Source organism: Pristiophorus japonicus, chromosome 15, assembly GCF_044704955.1.
Source record: "Pristiophorus japonicus isolate sPriJap1 chromosome 15, sPriJap1.hap1, whole genome shotgun sequence".
NCBI classification, from domain to species: domain Eukaryota; kingdom Metazoa; phylum Chordata; class Chondrichthyes; family Pristiophoridae; genus Pristiophorus; species Pristiophorus japonicus.
In genome coordinates, this window is record NC_091991.1 from 61,750,540 (window position 1) to 61,770,275 (window position 19,736).

General features: G+C 44.3%; 1 protein-coding gene across 3 annotated transcripts in view; it reads right to left on the reverse strand.

The window, feature by feature from the left end:
• Positions 1–19,736, reverse strand: part of LOC139280807 (ELKS/Rab6-interacting/CAST family member 1-like) — a 1,247,673-nt gene that overhangs the window by 946,626 nt on the left and 281,311 nt on the right. For all 3 annotated transcript variants that reach the window (XM_070900522.1, XM_070900521.1, XM_070900523.1), the window contains 2 exons: positions 10,680–10,820; positions 905–1,045 (listed from right to left, as the gene is read on the reverse strand). In XM_070900522.1, coding sequence (XP_070756623.1) covers positions 905–1,045; positions 10,680–10,820 — 282 coding nt within the window. The remainder of the gene's footprint in view (positions 1–904; positions 1,046–10,679; positions 10,821–19,736) is intronic.

Consider the following 19,736-nt stretch of genomic DNA (forward strand, 5'->3'; position numbering starts at 1 on the left):
AACGCTGACACTTTATTATGGATATCCTTGCAGTATTTCCTGGTATTTGAGTCCACAAAACCACCCTGCTTTACCTTCTGGGTACATTGCCCCTCATCTCTATAAACAACATTTTGCCACATCCACTCACCCTATATTATGATCTGCAGATGTGAATCTCTGAATTTTGGTTTTGCTGGCTGCAAAATCCCTCTAGTTCTTACATAAATTGTATACTCCATTGCAGGAATGGCCTAGAGTACAATAGTGTCTATTTAACTAGTTGTGCAGCAATTTTACAGTTGCGTTATGATTGGCCACTCATTTATGCTTTTTTTGCGCACCTTAACACACCCAAACTTAAGTGCACAATGTGGGTTTTGGCATGAGGGTTCTGGCAGGCGTGTTAAAAATGGTCACCTTCTCATTTGTATTAAGTAGAATTTCACCCGCAGGGTTAATCAATTAATTGTATTTTATAGGAGAATCTGAGAAAATACACTTTCAATAGTGCTGGCTCTGTGCAAAATCATACAATTTTGTTCAGAATAGTGCCATTACTGAATCAGCACAACATTGAAGATGACCACAATCTCATTATATTGTTCCTATGATCAACTGATGATGCAGGTGGCAAGATTTTGAAAAATATTTGAATGTTATTCTGCAATGCTGAATATTTGGGTTTAATAGTTATATGGAATTGGGATATGTTTTGCACGAGAGAACGCATATTCGGCACCTCTAAGCACATTGGGTCAGTCTGCTGAGATTGAACAGAATTCAACTAATGATTACAAACTTAAGAGGCTACAAAACATTAGCATGGTGAAAAACATTTGACTTGAAAGTTTTGCATTACAAAATTGGAGAAGTTGTACCCAAAAGGCACAGACATAAAATGAAGAGTTAGATTTGAATTTACCTTGCGTAGCTGTGCTTCTAGTTTAGTACATTCCTCCTTCTTCTGTTCAAGAGTTATCTCCAGTGTTTTCAGCTTGGAATCCTTCTTCAGTCCAGATGATGCCAAAGATGAGGCATGCTCTTTGAAGTCCAATAACACAGCCTACAGCATTAAATTCATTAGAGCTTTCATTAACATTAAATTTATTAGAGCTTACAGTAACATAACAGATTGCACAGTGGTATTTCCATCCCACTTCAAACTTTCCTTAATTGTCTCAATCTTTGCAACTCTCACTGACCTCCTTAAAACTCTCCCTCCATATCAATTCTTCTACCCATACTCTTGGCCACCCCCTCAATCTTGCCACCTCCCATTGACTCTAGTCCTTTGTCTCTATTACAGACAAGCCTACCTCCAACCACTTCCTTATATCCTAAACTACCCAGATCCTCCTACCAAATCCACTTCCTTCTGTATTCGTCACTGTAAAAAAAATACTCCAAGTTGCATACAACTGCGATTCCTAAATATGAATTTCTTCATCTTTGGCCCTCCATTGGTCACAATACTTCTGCAGACATCATTTTTGCTTAACCACTCCCTCACATTGATGCCCTTGTTCCCAGAAAAAGCTTTTCTCTCTCCCATCCCACTCGATTCCTCAAGACCAAGGAGTGTAAAGTTGAGCGTGTCTGGCACACAAATGGTTTATCTATCTATCACCAGATCTGGCTGGACTAAATCAGACTATATCTGTATCAAAATCACACACTACTCCAGGATCATATTAGAGTGTAAAGATAACCCCTGGCTTGTTTTCTTCTCCTTAATCCCCTCTCCACCCTCTCCTCTGACAACAAGTGTGAGCACCTCGTGTACGTCTTTGGTATGAAGTTTGAGACTAACTATTCACTTGCCTCTGTTGCTTCCCCTTTCCCACCAAGCCAAACCTCTCCCCCAAGCTCTCCCTGCACTAGCTCAGAGTCTGCAGCTTTTTCCAGTTTGTCTCCTATCATCCTTCATGCACTCTCCAAGCTTTGACCCTATTCTCACTAAACTGCTGAGTGTCCAACTTCCCTTCTTGGCTCCCATGCTAGTTGATGTTATAAATGGTTCCCGAGCCTCGGGTACTGTTCTACTCTCTTTCAAAGCCATCTTCATCACCCCTTTGTCCATGTAAACTACAGCATCATGTCCAACTATCCTTTCATCTCCAAAGTTCTTGAATCTGTTGTTGCCTCCTAAAGCTGTGCCCATATTTCCTGCAACTCCATCTTTGAGTGTTTCCAATGTGGTTTCCATCAAGGCCAAAGCACTAAAACAGCTCTAACTAATGTGAGAAATTACATCTACTGTGACAATGACTATAATATAATATTCCTCCTGGTCTCTCTGCAGCCTTTGCCACGGTTAACCAGACCAGTGTCCTCCAACACCTTTCCTTCATTGTCCAGCTTACTGGGATCACCCTTGTTCAATTCCATTCTTATCCATCATATCATAGCCACAGCATTTTCAGCAGTGGCTTTTCTTCACAGCCCCGCACCATTACCTCTAACCTTCCCCTCCTATTCTTGTCCCCCTTCCTCTTCCTAGTCTACATGCTGCCTCTTGGCAACATTATCTGCCAACATGGGATCATTTTCCACAGGTACGTTGAAGTCACCCAACTCAACCTTGCCTTCACCTCTATCAACCCTTTCATTGCCCCCATGTTTTCAATCCAATACTCAGTCCTGTGGGAGTCACAATTTCCTTCAGTTGAAAAATTAGGAAAACTAGGCCACCAGCACAAATTTTGTACCATCCCCATCGCTCCCGTCTCAGGCTGAATCAGACTGTTCACAATCTCAGCGCCCTATTAAACCCTAACCTGAGCTTCCAACCCAGTATCTTCTCCAGCACCAAGTCCACCTACTTACATCTCTAACATCGCTCGTCTCCGCCCCTACCGCTGAATCCTGGTCTATTCTTTTGACTCAACTATTCCAATGCTCTCCTGGCCAGCCTTCCACCATCCGTCTTCTGTACACTTCAGCTCTTCCAAATTCTTGGCTACCTGTATCCTAATTTCTGAGAAGTGCAAAAACAATAGGGCAGTAATAGAAGTGGATTTCAACTACCCAAATATTAACTGGGATAAAATCAGTGTAAAAGGTATCGTTAGGCCACAACTAGAATATTGCATACAGTTCTGGTCACTGCTTTACAGGAAGGATGTGGTCATACGAGAGAAGGTACAGAGGAGATTTACGACAATGTTGCCAGGACTGGAGAATTTCAGCTATAAGGAAAGATTGGATAGGCTGGGGTTGTTTCCTTTGGAATGGAGGAGGCTGATGGGAGATTTAATTGAGGTGTATAAAATTATGAGGGGCTAGCTAGAGTGGACAGGAAGACCTATTTCCCTTAGCAGAGAGGTCAATAATCATGTGGCATAGTTTTAAAGTAATTGGTAAGAAGATTAGAGGAGAGTTGGAGAATTTTTTTCATCCATAGGGTGGTGGGGTCTGGAACTCACTATCTGCGAGGGCGGTGGAGGCAGAAATCTCATCAAATTTAAAAAGTACTTGGATATGCACCTGAAGTGTCGTAACCTACAAGGCTATGGAACGAGAGCTGGAAAGTGGTAGTAAGCTGGACAGCTATTTTTTAGCCGGCACAGTATCTGTCCGTAAATTTCCATGATTCCATCCAGTTCATCCATCACCCCTGTCCTTATTGACCTACAATGACTCCTGCTCCCCCAATGCCTCCAATTTAAAATTCTCATCACGTTTAAATGCCTTCATGGTCTTGCCCCTCCCTATATCTGTAACCTCCTCCAGTCCTACAACCCACCCCCACATCCTCCCAAATTCTCCCTTCCACTGACTCTGGCCTTTTGTGCACATCCTCCCTTTGCCCCACCTCTGGCAGCCGTGCCTTCAGCTACCGAGGCCCCAAGCTATGGAATTTCCTCCCTAAACCTCTCCAATTCCTTCTCCTCCTTTAAAGGCCCTCCTTAAACCCCACCTCTTTCCCTCTTGATATCTCCTACTTTTTCTCACCATCCACTTCTGTCTATGAAACCCATAGCCTTTATTTCAAATTAATTTCTTTACTTGTATGTTGTTAATTTTTATCACAAATAGTTTTAAAGCTGAGGATGCACAATGAGATTGTATACTATACTAGTTGGAATTAACTATCTGGCCTTGGTTTTTCCAGTCCCCTTCCATTGATTTTTCAACAGATCTTTCCCCTTCCTCCTCACACTTTGTGCCTCACAGTGATAATAATTAAAATATTTACATTTTCTAGTTATCAACAAAATCCTGCTCATAATTAAAGGCATTCTATGTTTATAAATTAAATGTTAATAATTTCTTATTTTTAAAATAACTCAAATTAAGATAAGGAGACCAAAGCAAAAATCTTAGGTTCTTCCAGTGCATTTTAACCTAACTCCAGCAGGAACATGGTAGAAGGAGTGGGCGATACGTTGATTTCGGACCGCCCACCGCATAGGAGCAGGCGGTGTCGAGGGTGACAATCTACTTCAGAAGTTCCCACGCCATGACAAATTGGGACAGGAACCGCATCTAGTATGCCCAGTGAGAGATGTACTAGCCTGCCCAGGCTTATACATGGGCCCCACTTGACGGTCTAGGCCAGGACCATGGCCCGGTCTCCCAACAAAAATGAAGTTGACTTTTTTTTAAATATAAAGTCGTACTTCTATATTTCTTTCAAGGGTAAAGGGCCCAAAAAGCTCCCCAATGCCTGACCACAGCGCGGCTGTCACATTTTCTGGCAGGTTGGAGCTAGCAGGCACCTGAGATGCACCTTTTAGATAGTGGCAGGATGGAGGTTGCAGGATATGGCAATGATGGGAAGGTGATGCTAGGGGAAGTGGAAGTGAGCTCTGCATTGTACATGTATGATCATGCGAGTATTTGGGGGGTAGAGTTCCAGGTGTACAAATCTGCAGTTCCCCAATACAGCTGGACTCCAGGACCACTCTCCCAGTGCTGCCAATTCTCATATCCATGCATAAATACCCTGGGATCCCTGTGCTGCCAGATTCTAGACCCCATCATGGTACTGCCAAACCCCAGAAACTACCCAGTAAGCCAATCCGAACATTCCTGGAGTCAGTTTTGGGGAACGGGATTGGTGCATGCCCTCCTCCCTTCCTGAAATCCAACCTCTCATGCCTGCCCCATTTTTTTGGTTTTATTTCACTGCATTTTTCAGAGGAATATTGTACCTTATACACAGTATAACACAGCAATGCCTAATTCTCTACTATGAAAGTCATCAACACACAACACACTGACAGCAGCTCTTTGTACAGAAACCAAGCCATAAATGGAGCATTTTGGCCATGGTGTATTTTTTCTTTTCTTTATCATGCTTCTAGGATTCAAATAGGCTCTCTTAAAATGTCAGGGGCTGTCGTTTTTAATAAACCTTAAAACAAATTTTCAGCAGACTGGTACAATGAGATGAAATGAGACCAAATTCCAGGTCCGTATATCAACCTGATAGGAAGCAAGAACAATCACCATCCAGTTGGATGAGTCGTGCCTCAGCCAGGATTTCCACAGTCACATTCACGATATTCATGTGGTAAGCTCCAACATGAATGATGCCTCCAATTGAGGGCTTGTTGATTTGGGAGGCGGGGGGGCGGGGGGCAGGGGGCGTGAAATTCTGTCATGCTGCTAGAATTAATTTCTTACAGAATCCTCATTAAAGGGATAACATATTTTAAAGCTAGCTGCTGAAACAATTGCAGTAGAATATGTATGGAGCTTCAAAGATATCATATCACCAAGACTACTTATTTTCACTTCTGTAATACTGCCCACCTCCAACTCTATCATCAGCTCTTCCACCGTTGTAAACTGTATATACGTTTTTGTCACCTCCAGATTTATCACTTCAAAGTCCTTCTTGGTGGCATCTGATCTTTCACCATCCATAAATTCCAACTTATCCAAACCTCAACCACATGTCCTGTCCTGTAATAAGTCACACTTGTCCATCACCCAAATCGTGTGACCTACATGGACTCCCCATCCCCAATACATTAAATTCTCAATCCTCATCCAAATCTGCAAATCGTTCCATGGTCTCAGAGCCAGATTAAGAATTTTGGGGATCCTGGACACCAAGAACATTCAAGGCACATGTGCACCCCACCCACCCCTCCCCCTATTTAAAGTCCCATTATTGTCTCCACTACCTTTTTTTAAAAACTTATATTAAATCCACTAAGTTCCTTCGCTTGATTTAAGAGAGCATTATCTTAAAATTAGAGCAAGGCCATTTAGAGAGTAAATGGAGCTGAAGTCCAGATCAGCCATTGTCTAATTGAATGGTGGAACAGGTTTGAGGGGCTGTATAACCTACTCCTGTTCCTCTGTCCTATAATTACACCATCAGTATACCTGAATTTAAGTCCAGAAGAAGATTGCAGGCTTGTCTGCTGAGGTACAATAAACCACCATGACGTTAGCTGTCCAACATATGCAGAACACAAATTTCTTCCAACCAAATATTACAGTAGTTTGAAGGATAATCATGCATTGCTACTGTGTGGCTTATGTGTTCTTGACAATTTCAATTTTTCACCTCATCTTGTTTGCAGATTATGGCTGCACTAACAAGAGGAACAGGCTCAAAGTTAAGGAGGAACTCCATAACATCAGGTCTACAAGTGTTAACTGCAGTGATTTGGACCTAATGGGTCCTGCTTTTAAGCAAACTACACTCAAGAGAAGTTTCTCCAATCACTGGAGGCCATCCCAGTCAACTTGCAGCAGCTGATGGCTACCATGGAACAGTCCACTTCCTCCACTTGATCAGTCTTGATGGATGAGAATTCCAGAGCTGTATTCCACCATCAAGAATGTGGCAACACCATGGATATCTGCAAAATATTCTCCCTCTGGCAAAAGCCCGAATGCAGTGATTGCATTTCTTGAGATGCTACAGCTATTAAAGCCTCAGACTCTAAGATAGAGTGAGGTCTCTAATCCAGGTACCAGATGCTTGAAAATCATATAAAATAACCCTTGCTATGACTTTATTGATCTAACTACCATCAAATCTTCTTTTATACTGATCAGAGGAAGCACCTAGGCAGTGCTAGACTTGGCAGGAGTGAAAGTGCAATCTTTCAGGACAGCAACACATCTGCATCCTTAACGCACTCCGTTTCACTGGAAGTACATGGGGTAGCACGCAGTCATTTCCTGCAGCTATGGGCCCACGTGAATCTCTGCAAAAAGAGGACATGGCACCCAGCCATCTCTCACCAGCTTCTGCCAATAAGGAGTCCAGATCATCCAGGCCTTGTAATGGCACCAAATTGAAGCACAAGGATCATGAATACTAGAAATGTACTACAATGATGCATTAAAAAATTTAGTACCACCATGGTTCAAACGTGTCCAGAGTGCTCTTGGTATAATTTGGGATTATGTATCCTTAGGTGACAGGAACAGAATACTTGGCACTTTATCTGCAGCTAAAGGAAATGCAAGTGAAAGAGATTTGGTAAGATGGTTAAGATGGACAGAGGTCTGCTGTTAACAATGGTATACAGCTGACTTGGGAGATGTCATCAACGAGAGCCTGGAATAGGGCACAAGCAGCCTACAAAAGTCTTTCGACAGCAATTACATCTGGTACCTCCTACTTTCTGCATCTTGTGGCGAGTTATCCTTCTCCTCTGCATATTCCATATTTGCATAGGAGCAGGAGTAGACTATTTGGCCCCTCGAGTCCGCTCCGCCATTCAATATCATGGCTGATCAGCTCCACTCCCCTGCCCACTCCCCATAACCCTTCACTCCCTTATCGCTCAAAAATCTGTCTATCTCCAACTTAAATATATTCAATGACCCAGCCTCCACAGCTCTCTGGGGCAGAGAATTCCATAGATTTACCACCCTCAGAGAGGCAATTCCTCATCTGTTTTAAATGGGTGACCTCTTATTCTGAAAGTATGCCCCTTAATTCTAGACTGCCCCGCGAGGGGAAACATCGTCTCTCTATCTACCTTGTCGAGTCACCTCAGTATCTTATATGTTTCAATAAGATCACACCTCATTCTTCTAAACTCCAATGAGTATAGGCCCAACCTACTCAACCTTTCCTCATAAATCAACCGCTTCATCTCAGGAATCAACCTAGTGAACCTTCCCTGAACTGCCTCCAATGCAAGTATATCCTTCCTTAAATAAGGACCCCAAAACTGTACGCAGTACTCTAGGTGTGGCCTCACCAATACGCTATACAGTTGTAGCAGGACTTCTCTGCTTTTATACTCTATCCCCTTTGCAATAAAGGCCAAGATTCCATTTGCCCTCTGGTTACTTGCTGTACCTGCGTACCAACTTTTTGTGATTCATGCACAAGGAGCCCTAGGTCCCTCTTTACTGCAGCATTTTGTAATTTCTCTCCATTTAAATAACAATTTGCTTTTATATTTTTCCTACCAAAGTGGATAACCTCACACTTTCCCACATTATACTCCATCTGCCAAATTTTTGCCCACACTTAGCCTGTCTATATCCCTTTGCAGATTTTTTGTGTCCTCCTCACAACTTGCTTTCCCATCCATCTTTGCATTATCAGCAAACATGGCAACATTACACTCGGTCCCTTCATCCAAGTCATTATTATAAATTGTAAATAGTTGAAGCCCCAGCACCGATCCCTGTGGCACCCCACTAGTTACTGTAAGCTAACCAGAAAATGATGCATTTATCCCGACTCTCTGTTCTCTGTTAGTTAGCCAATCCACTATCCATGCTAATATATAACCCCCAACCCCGTCAGCTTTTATCCTATGCTGCTTAGGTTCGCAAAGTTATGTAGCATGCAGCATATCACAATAATCCTGGTGACTTTGGTTGAGTTACATAATCTGTTAAGACATCTAAAAGTCTGCTTCAAGATGCCTATGGTGTGCTCAATAATGACCTGTCTGCATCTGGTGTGACCTGATACAATCTCACCTGCCTGGCAGCTCTCCTCTGTTCCTCCTCATTCTTGACTTTCTGTTAAAAATGTGCTTGTGAAATGTGGGCGTGAATGGCAAGGTCAGCATGCATTGCACACCCATAATTGCCCTTGAGAAGGTGGTGGTGAGCCACCTTCTTGAACCGTTGCAGTACGCGTGTTGAAGGTTCTCCCATAGTGCTGTTAGGGAGGAACTTCCAGGAATTAGACCCAGCGACGATGAAGGAACGGCGATATATTTCCATATCAGCATGGTATGCAACTTTCAGGATTTGAATAGAAGAGTGAAGATGTCTTACTGCAATTATATAGGGCCCTTGTGAGATCACACCTTGAGTACTGTGTATGGTTTTGTTCTCCTTACCCAAGGAAGAATATACTTGCCATAGAGGGAGTGCAATGAAGGTTCACCAGACTGATTCCTGAGATGTGGGGATTGTTCTATGAGGAGAGACGGAGTAGACTAAGCCCATATTCTCTAGAGTTTAGAAGAATGAGAGGTGATCTCTTTGAAACATACAAAATTCATACAGGGCTTGACAGGGTAGATGCAGGGAGGATGTTTCCCCTAGCTAGGGAGTCTAGAACAAGGGGTCACAGTCTCAGAATAACGGATCAACCATTTAGGACTGAGATGGGGAGAAATTTCTTCACAGATGGTGGTGAATCTTTGGAATTCTCTACCCTAGAGGGCTTTGGATGCTCAGTCGTTGAGTATGTTCAAGACAGGGGTCGATACATTTTTGGGAACGAAGGGAATTAAGGGATATGGGGAATGCGCAGGAAAGTGGTGTTGAGATCAAAGATCACCAATGGTCTTATTGAATGGCAGAGCAGACTCGAGGGGCCTACTCCTATTCCTTATATTCTTATATGAGCAGCACGAGTACATGGCTGATTTCCAGCAACGATGCTGGGAAATTAGTGTGTATGATCTCTATCTGTCAATTACTATTTGGTTTGCTGAGATCAAAGAAACAGGCAGGGTTATAAGCGCAAATGCAATCCCGCTCATTAGTTCTTCTAGTTCTTTTGACATACAGGCAAACACTCTTAGAATATACCTCATGTATAGGTTTTATGCTTTGGACGTTGGTCCAGGTTCAATATTATTGGGAGAGTTTGTATAATGTCGTGAATTTTATTCATTTTGTATCAGAGATGCAGCAAGGTAAATTTTCTGCAGTCACATTTGCTTCTTGCTTAATCTATAAATTGGATTCATAATTTAATTAGAATGGAAGCTGCTGGGCTCAGCTGCCCAAGTCACATTGTTTGGAAAAGAGATCATTCTTCAATTATCCAAAGGATAAGAGAATACAAGAGGGTTCATGTCAAGTCCAGTAAGCGAATTATAGTAGTTGGGGTGTTCCATTCATCACTGGGCAATCGTACATTGCCAGATATTATGCATACATGGTCACACTTTGATTTGTAAGAAGTTGTATATGGCACTGAGTATGAGAGAACAGCTGTGTAGCCTGAAAATCGTAACACTACCAAAAAAGAAATTCAAACAGAACATTTTTATAACGGGTATGGTATTATAAATAATAACGGATATCTGGAATTAATTGGTGTGATTTAGTTTTGCGGTTGAGATGACCATTACAACTGATTCCAGCTTTGCTTCCGAGGTATTTAAATTCATTAATTAAATCATTCCATGGTATCCATTATTTTATATGCATTGCTCTTAAAAGAACAGTTGATGTTTGATGAACAATTTCCTTATTTGCATTACAGGTCACTTGGATCATAATTTATTACTCACCTCCTTTTCTGAGACATCTCCTTGGAGGCCACTGACCCTTTCTTTAATTTCTTTTAATTCCTTCTTGTAGGCATCAATTTCTTCTTGCTTTTCTACTTCATCTCTTTCCCTCTGGTCTTTAAGCCGCTCAATTATTCTCTCCTGCAACAAGTTAATACAATTAATCAAGAAAGAGAGAGAGAAAAATAAATCATGTTGACTCATGGTGATCAATGGGACATAAAGTTAACATCAGTGTCCACAAGGAATATATTTTGGTGTGTCCTCAACATTGCAGGATGCTATCAAGAACAGGATATAGGAACTTAGGAACAGGAGTCAGCCATTCAGCCCCCTGAGCCTGTTCTACCATTCAATTAGATCATGGCAGATCTGCAACTCAACTTTATTTACTGTGGTTTTTCTCAACACCCCTTGATCCCCTTACCTAACAAAAATCTATCGATCTCAGTCTTAAGCATTTCATCCAGCCTTTCGGAGAATAGAGTTCCAAATTGCAACTACTCTGTGAAAAAGTGCTTCCTGATTTCGCTCTTAAATAGCCTAGCTTTCATTTTAAAATTGTGTCCCCTTGTTCTGGATTCCTCCTACTGAGGAAATTGTTTTTCTGTATTACGTTATCAAATCCTTTTATCATTTTAAATAACTCGATTAGATCACCCCTCAACCGTCTAAACTCAAGGAAATACAAGCCAAGTTTATGCAACCTGTCCTCATAATTTAACCCTTTAAGCCCCAGTATCATTCGGGTGAATCTGCAGTGTACCAAGGCCAATATGTCCACCCCGAAGTGCGATGCCCAATTCGGAATGCAGCTCTCCAGAAGGAGTTTAACCAAGGCTCTATACAACTGAAGCACAAGTTCCTCCCTTCGACATTCAAGCCGCCTTGAGATAAAGACCAACATTCCATTTGTCATTTTGTTTACTTTTTATACTTGTGCACTAACTTTGAATGATGTGTGTACCTGGACAGCCATATTCCTTTGCTTCTCCACAGTTTCTCATCTCTTGCAATTAAGAAAATATTCTGAATTTTCTTTCTTGGATCCAAATGCATGATCGCACACTTCCATAAATTGAACTTCATCTGCCACCGTTTGTCCATTCATTTAATTTGTCTATGTCCTTTTAAAAACATAAGAAATAGGAATAGGAGTCGGCCATACAGCCCCTCGAGCCTGCTCCGCCATTCAATAAGATCATGGCTGATTTGATCATGGACTCAGCTCCACTTCTCCGCCTGCTCCCCATAACTCCTTATCCCCTTATTGTTTACGAAACTGTCTATTTCTGTCTTAAATTTATTCAATGTCCCAGCTTCCACAACTCTCTGAGGCAGCGAATTCCACAGATTTACAACCCTCAGAAGAAATTTCTCCTCATCTCTGTTTTAAATGGCCAGCCTCTTATTCTAAGATCGTGCCTTCTAATTCTAGACTCCCCCATCAATGGAAACATCCTTTCTGCATCCACCTTGTCAAACCACCTCATAATCTTATACGTTTCGATAAGATCACCTCTCATTCTTCTGAATTCCAAGGAGTAGAGGCCCAACCTACTCAACCTTTCCTCATAAATCAACCTCCTCATTCCCAGAATCAACCTAGTGAACCTTCTCTGAACGGCCTCCAAAGCAAGTATATCCTTTCGTAAATATAGAAACCAAAACTGCACGCAATATTCCAGGTGTAGCCTTACCAATACCCTGTACAGCTGTAACAAGACTTCCCTGCTTTTATACTCCACCCCCTTTGCAATAAAAGGCCAAAATACCATTGGCCTTCCTGATCACTTGCTGTACCTGCATACTATCCTTTTGTGTTTCATGCACAAGTCCCGCTGTACTGCAGCACTTTGCAATCTTTCTCCATTTAAATAATAACGTGCTCTTTGATTTTTTTTCTGCCAAAGTGCATGACCTCATACTTTCCAACATTATACTCCATCTGCCAAATTTTTGCACACTTAGCCTGTATATGTCCTTTTGCAGATTTTTTGTGTCCTCCTCACACATTGCTTTTCCTCCCATCTTTGTATCAGCAAACATGGCTACGTTACACTCAGTCCCTTCTTCCAAATCGTTAATATAGATTGTAAATAGTTGGGGTCCCAGCATTGATCATTGCGGCACCCCACTAGTTACTGGTTGCCAACCAGAGAATGAACCATTTATCCCGAATCTCTATTTTCTGTTACTTAGCCAATCCTCTATCCATGCTAATATATTACCCCCAACCCCGTGAACTTTTATCTTGTGCAGTAACCTTTTATGTGGCACCTTGTCAAAAGCCTTCTGGAAGTCCAAATACACATCCATTGGTTCCCCTTTACCCACCCTGTTCATTACATCCTCAAAGAATTCGAGCAAATTTGTCAAACATGACTTCCCCTTCATAAATCCATGCTGACTCTGCCTGACCGAATTTCGCTTTTCCAAATGTCCTGCTACTGCTTCTTTAATAATGGACTCCAACATTTTCCCGCCACAGATGTTAGTCTAACTGGTCTATAGTTTCCTGCTTTTTGTCTGCCTCCTTTTTTTAAATAGGGGCGTTACATTTGCAGTTTTCCAATACGCTGGGACCTCCCCAGAATCCAGTGAATTTTGGTAAATTACAACCAATGCATCCACAATCCCTGCCGCTACTTCTCTTAAGACTTCTTGCTCAGATCTACACAACTTACTGACATTCCCTTAATTATACATAGCTATTTTATTATATATTAATTAAATTTACAAGAGAGACATTAAAAAGGTTATGCTAATTTTTAAAGCACAGCAATTAATATTTCCACTGCTTTTATGAATGCGAACTAAATGCTTGCTACATTTTTTTTTAAATTCCATTAGTGCTGTTTCCTCAGTAATACTTGCTGTACACTTAGGAACAGAGAAAGATCCCCCACAGCCCTGAAATATGACTACTCTCCCTTGCTGTACCTCTTCCAGCAGAACACTCAAGCTTTCGTCATCAAATTCACTGCTAAGTTGATAGAATTCTTTGAACCAAAAAAAAATGTTGTGTGAAAAATGTACAGGAACCCTCTTTGAATTATATGAGCTAATCTCACCTGAATCTGACATTTTTTGATCCCCACTCCAGCAGTGTAGTCTTTTGCAAACACAGTGGTCAGTGCTATTTCTGACAGTCAATACTTATCGCTCCAGGAACACTGCATTCAGTCCAAATTGTAAGCAAGAGCACGGCGAGTAATATGCTTAAAATAGTAACTGCCTTTATAAATAACAGGATTATAATTTCTTTACACATAGCAAGCACAAGAGATTTTTTTCCTTACAATTGCATTTAGTATTTTAACCTCACAACAAACTAATAATGTTTACTCCCTTTTTAAATTTGGCCCAGACTTTGCATTAACAACAACAGTCAGGCTAACAGCGCTCACCGTTATTATGGAGTAAACCGGACAGCAAATTCCAGATCCGCACATGTGTAGTTAAATGTGGAAATCGGAAGTTACTATCCGATTTGCCGAGCTCCTCCGCCAATAGACACAGCATTAAAATCCATGTAAAGGCATGAAATTGTGGTAGTTACCCACAAGTTACCCAATAAACACGCCAGAAAAAGTTAAGGCTGGTGCATTCAGATGTAAGTCAATTTTTAATGTTGTGAGAAGTCTTATTTACTGCCAAACAACCTCTCTGGCACTAAAAATTTAATTTTATAAGTGTGCAGTCTCATTCCTTCAAAAATGTAATTATTGTTGTCCAAGATTTAAAAAAATTAAACTAGTTCAAATTTTGCTTTCTGTCTCTCATCACTGAATCCTATCTTTATATCCCTCTCTTTGGGCCCAAGTTTCCACACGATAAAAAACGGGCGCCCCTCTGAGCTGGGCACCCGTTTTTCGCGCCTAAAACAGCGCCGAAAAAAAACTCGCAATTCTGGAGCGTTCTGCAGCTCCTTGTCTGCTTGGCGCGGCGCCCAGGGGGGCGGAGCCTACACTCGCGCCAATTTTGTAAGTGGGAGGGGGTGGATACGATTTAAATTAGTTTTTTCCTGCCGGCAACGCTGCGCGTGCGCGTTGGAGCGTTCGCGCGCGCGCAGTGTGAAGGAAACATTGGCACTCGGCCATTTTTGTAGTTCTTTGTAGCTGTTTAATTTGTGAAATTTTTTTTAATAAAAGCACATTGCCATCAGCACATCAGCACTTGCAGCCTTCTCACTGTCTCCTTTCCCCCCCTCCCCCGCGGGAAGAACGGGCGCCTCCTCCCCCCCCCACCCCGCGGGAAGAACGGGCGCCTCCTCCCTCCCCCGCGGGAAGAACGGGCGCCTCCCCCCCCCCCGCGGGAAAGAATGGGCGCCTCCCCCCCCCCCCGTGGGAAAGAACGGGCGCCTCCCCCCCCCCTGTGGGAAAGAACGGGCACCTCCTCCTCCCCCCCCCCCCGTGGGAAAGAACGGGCACCTCCCCCCCCCCCCCGCGGGAAAGAACGGGCGCCTCCCCCCCCCCCCCCCCGTGGGAAAGAACGGGCGCCTCCCCTCCACCCCCCCCCCCCGTGGGAAAGAACGGGCGCCTCCTCCTCCCCCCCCCCCCCCCCCCCCGCGGGAAGAACGGGCGCCTCCCCCCCGCCGCCGTGGGAAAGAACGGGCACCTCCTCCTCCCCCCCCCCCCCGTGGGAAAGAACGGGCACCTCCCCCCCCCCCCGCGGGAAGAACGGGCGCCTCCCCCCCCCTGTGGGAAAGAACGGGCACCTCCCCCCCCCCCCCGTGGGAAAGAACGGGCACCTCCCCCCCCCCCCCGTGGGAAAGAACGGGCGCCTCCCCCCCCCCCCGTGGGAAAGAACGGGCACCTCCCCCCCCCCCCGTGGGAAAGAACGGGCGCCTCCCCCCCCCCGTGGGAAAGAACGGGCGCCTCCCCCCCCCCCACCGTGGGAAAGAACGGGCGCCTCCTCCCCCCCCCCCCCGCGGGAAGAACGGGCGCCTCCCCCCCCCCCCCCCCGTGGGAAAGAACGGGCGCCTCCTCTCCCCCCCCCCCCCCGCGGGAAGAACGGGCGCCTCCCCCCCCCCCCCCGTGGGAAAGAACGGGCGCCTCTCCTTCCCCCCCCCCCCCCCCCCCCCGTGGGAAAGAACGGGCGCCTCCCCCCCCCTGTGGGAAAGAACGGGCACCTCCCCCCCCCACCGTGGGAAAGAACGGGCACCTCCCCCCCCCCCCCGTGGGAAAGAACGGGCGCCTCCCCCCCCCCCCCCCCCGTGGGAAAGAACGGGCGCCTCCCCCCCCCTGTGGGAAAGAACGGGCACCTCCCCCCCCCCCCGTGGGAAAGAACGGGCACCTCCCCCCCCCCCCGTGGGAAAGAACGGGCGCCCCCCCCCCCCCGTGGGAAAGAACGGGCGCCTCCTCCCCCCCACGTGGGAAAGAACGGGCGCCTCCCCCCCCCGTGGGAAAGAACGGGCACCTCCCCCCCCCACCGTGGGAAAGAACGGGCGCCTCCTCCTCTTCCCCCCCCCCCCCCCCCGGCGGGAAGAACGGGCGCCTCCCCCCCCCCCCCCCCCGTGGGAAAGAACGGGCGCCTCCTCTCCCCCCCCCCCCCGCGGGAAGAACGGGCGCCTCCCCCCCGCCCACCGGGAAAGAACGGGCACCTCCTCACCGCCCCCCCCCCCCCCCCCACAGGAAGAACGAGCGCCTCAGGCTGACTGCAGAATTCTCTGTGCCTGAAGCACTTTCACACAGGTAGGAAGATGGTTTATTTAATCTTTTCTTTGCTTATAAATTTTTATTCAGGTCGGATTTATTTGTATAATATTTGTAGAAGTACAAATAAGGATTTATTGTAGAATTTAATGACTTCCCTTCCCCCCCACCCTCTCCCCCACCCACCTCGTTCTGGACGCCTAATTTGTAACCTGCGCCTGATTTTTTAATGTGTAGACAAGGTTATTTCAGTTCGACAAAAATCTTCACTTGCTCCATTCTAAGTTAGTTTGGAGTACGTTTTCACTGTGGAAACTTTGAAATCAGGCGTCAGTGGCCGGACACGCCCCCTTTTGAAGAAAAAATTCTGTTCCAAAGTAGAACTGTTCTACCTGACTAGAACTGCAGAAAATAAAATGTGGAGAATTGCGATTTCTAAGATAGTCCGTTCTCCACCAGTTGCTCCTAAAAATCAGGCGCAAATCATATGGAACCTTGGGCCCTTTATTTCACTTTGTATACATGATTTTACAATGAATGAAATATTCTAATTTATACTTCCTGGTTTAGACTCTGCGTGTCACAGTGAGAATTCTTCAATCTGATTGGTTCAAGAGCCACGCTGCTGCTTTCCCTACTCTTAAATGCTTCAGATACCCTGCAGAGGACACCGCGCTGGATCGGATGTCCAATAACAGCAAGCTGCTGCTCTAAAGCCTGCAACAAGTCTGCAAGCAGCTGTAAGTGTAATGAACGCCGAATGCCGTTCCCTGAGCACAAAATCTGGACCATTATTTGATATTTAATTGCCCCAACACTTAAGAACTCTGGGAGGGGAGGTTACTGTTGCTTGTGAGAATCCTACTTATGTGTCCTTTAGTAATATAGTCAGTCTCCCAGTGATGGCTTCAGAGGAAGGATTAGCTTGTTGTAGTCAGAAATGAGATATATTCGGTTAGGTAGAGCTGATGTACTGCTCTGAGATTGGCAGTGGCAGTACCAGAAATAAAACAAAAAGTGTTAATAATTCCAAGCTCAGCTATAATACCATACCATTGTGTCCACTGCAAGCACTAAATTAAAGTAAATTATACTAAAATGGATTTTTGTCAAACACAGTGACAATATTTTTTTGTATGAAGGACAAAGTAGAAAAATAAATAGTGATAAGTCTTGATGTGTGACAGACAGATCAAAAGTAGGAAATTTCCGAATTACAAAATACACAGTGGTAAACGTATTGCATCACAAGATTGTTGTCAATGTAAAAACACTCCTGGAATGTATTTAATATAAAATCTGTGTGTGGAGGCAGAAGACATGGGTATGGTTCTGAATGAATACTTGGTGTCTGTTTTCACAAAAGAGAGGGGTGATGCAGATATTGCAATCACGGAGGAGGAGTGTGAAATATTAGATGAAATAAACACAGTGAAAGAGGAAGTATTAGAGTTTAGTAGCTTTGAAAGTGGATAAAAAACCCCAGGCACGAAGGAAATGTATCCCAGGCTGTTCAGAGAAGCAAAGGAGGAAATAGCAGAGGCTCTGACTATTATTTTGCAATCCTCTCTGGTTACAGGTGTGGTGCCACAGGATTGGAGGACTGCTAATGTTGTACCGTTGTTTAAAAAGGGAGAAAGGGATAGATCGAGTAATTACAGGCCAGTCAGCCTAACCTACGGTGGTGGAAATATTACTGGAAAAAATTGTGAGGGACAGGGTAAACCTTCATTTCGAAAGACACGAATTAATCAAGGACAGCCAGCATGGATTTGTTAAGGTATGATCGTGTCTGACTAACTTGATTGAATTTTTTGGAAGAAGTAACACGGTATGATTAAGAAGTTTGCAGATGATACAAAAATAGGCTGTATGTTTGATAATGAAGAAAGTTGCAGACTGCAAGAGGATATCCATGAACTGGTCAGGTGGGCAAAAAAATGGCAAATGGAATTCAATCCAGAGAAGTATGAGGTAATACATTTGGGGAGGGCTAACAAGGCAAGGAATTACACGTTAAATACCAGACAAGTTCCCTGGACCTGATGGCTTACATCCTAGGGTCTTAAACGAAGTGGCTGCAGAGATAATGGATGCATTGGTTGTAATCTACCAAAATTCCCTGGATTCTGACTTTACAAAAAGGGACCTGAGGGTCCTTGTGCATGAAACACAAAATGTTAGTGTGCAGGTACAGCAAGTAATCAGGAAGGCAAATGGAATGTTGGCCTTTATTGCAAGGGGAATAGAGTATAAAAAGCAGGGAAGTCCTGCTACAAGTGTACAGCGTATTGGTGAGGCCACACCGAGAGTACTGTGTACAGTTTTGGTCTCCATATTGAAGGAAGGATATACTTGCATTCGAGGCTGTTCAGAGAAGGTTCACTAGGTTGATTCCGGAGATGAGGGGTTGACTTATGAAGATAGGTTGAGTAGGTTGGGCCTATACACAGTGGAGTTCAGAAGAATGAGAGGTGATCTTATTGAAACATAAGATAATGAGGGAGCTTGACAAGGTGGATGCAGAGAGGATGATTCCACTCATAGGGGAAACTAATACTAGGACATAGTTTTAAATGGGCGGCCCCTTATTCTGAGATGAGGAGGAATTTCTTCTCTCAGAGGGTTGTAAATCTATGGAATTCTCTGCCCCAGAGAGCTGTGGAGGCTAGGTCATTGAATATATTTAAGGCGGAGATAGACAGATTTTTGAGCGATAAGGGAATAAAGGGTTAAGAAGAGCAGGCAGGGAAGTGGAGCTGAGTCCATGATCAGATCTGCCATGATCTTGTTAAATGGCGGAGCAGGCTCGAGGGGCCAGGTGGCCTACTCCTGCTCCTATTTCTTATGTTCTTTTGTAGGACACTGAGAAGTGTAGAGGAGCAAAGGGACTTTGGAGTGCAAGTTCACAGATCCCTGAAGGTAACAGGCAAGGTAGATAAGGTGGTGAATAAGGCATATGGAATACCTGTCTTTATTAGTTGAGGCAAGAATACAAGAGCAGGGAGGTTATGCTTCAACTCTATAAAACGCTAGTAAAGCTACAGCTAGAGTACTGTGTGCAGTTCTGGTCACCTCATTACAGGAAAGATGTGATTGCACTGGAGAGGGTACAGAAGACATTTATGAGTATGTTGCCTGATCTGGAACATTTTAACTATGAGGAAAGATTGAATAAGCTGTGTTTGTTTTGCTTGGCACAGAGAAGGCTGAGGGATGACCTTATTGAGGTGTATTAAATTCATCATTATCATCATCACAATTATAGCCAGTCCCTCAGAATCGAGGAATACTTGCTTCCACTGCTGAAGTGAGTTCTTTGGTGGCTGAACAGTCCAATACGATAGCCACAGACTTAGCCACAGGTGGGACAGACAGTCGTTGAGGGAAGGTGTGGGTG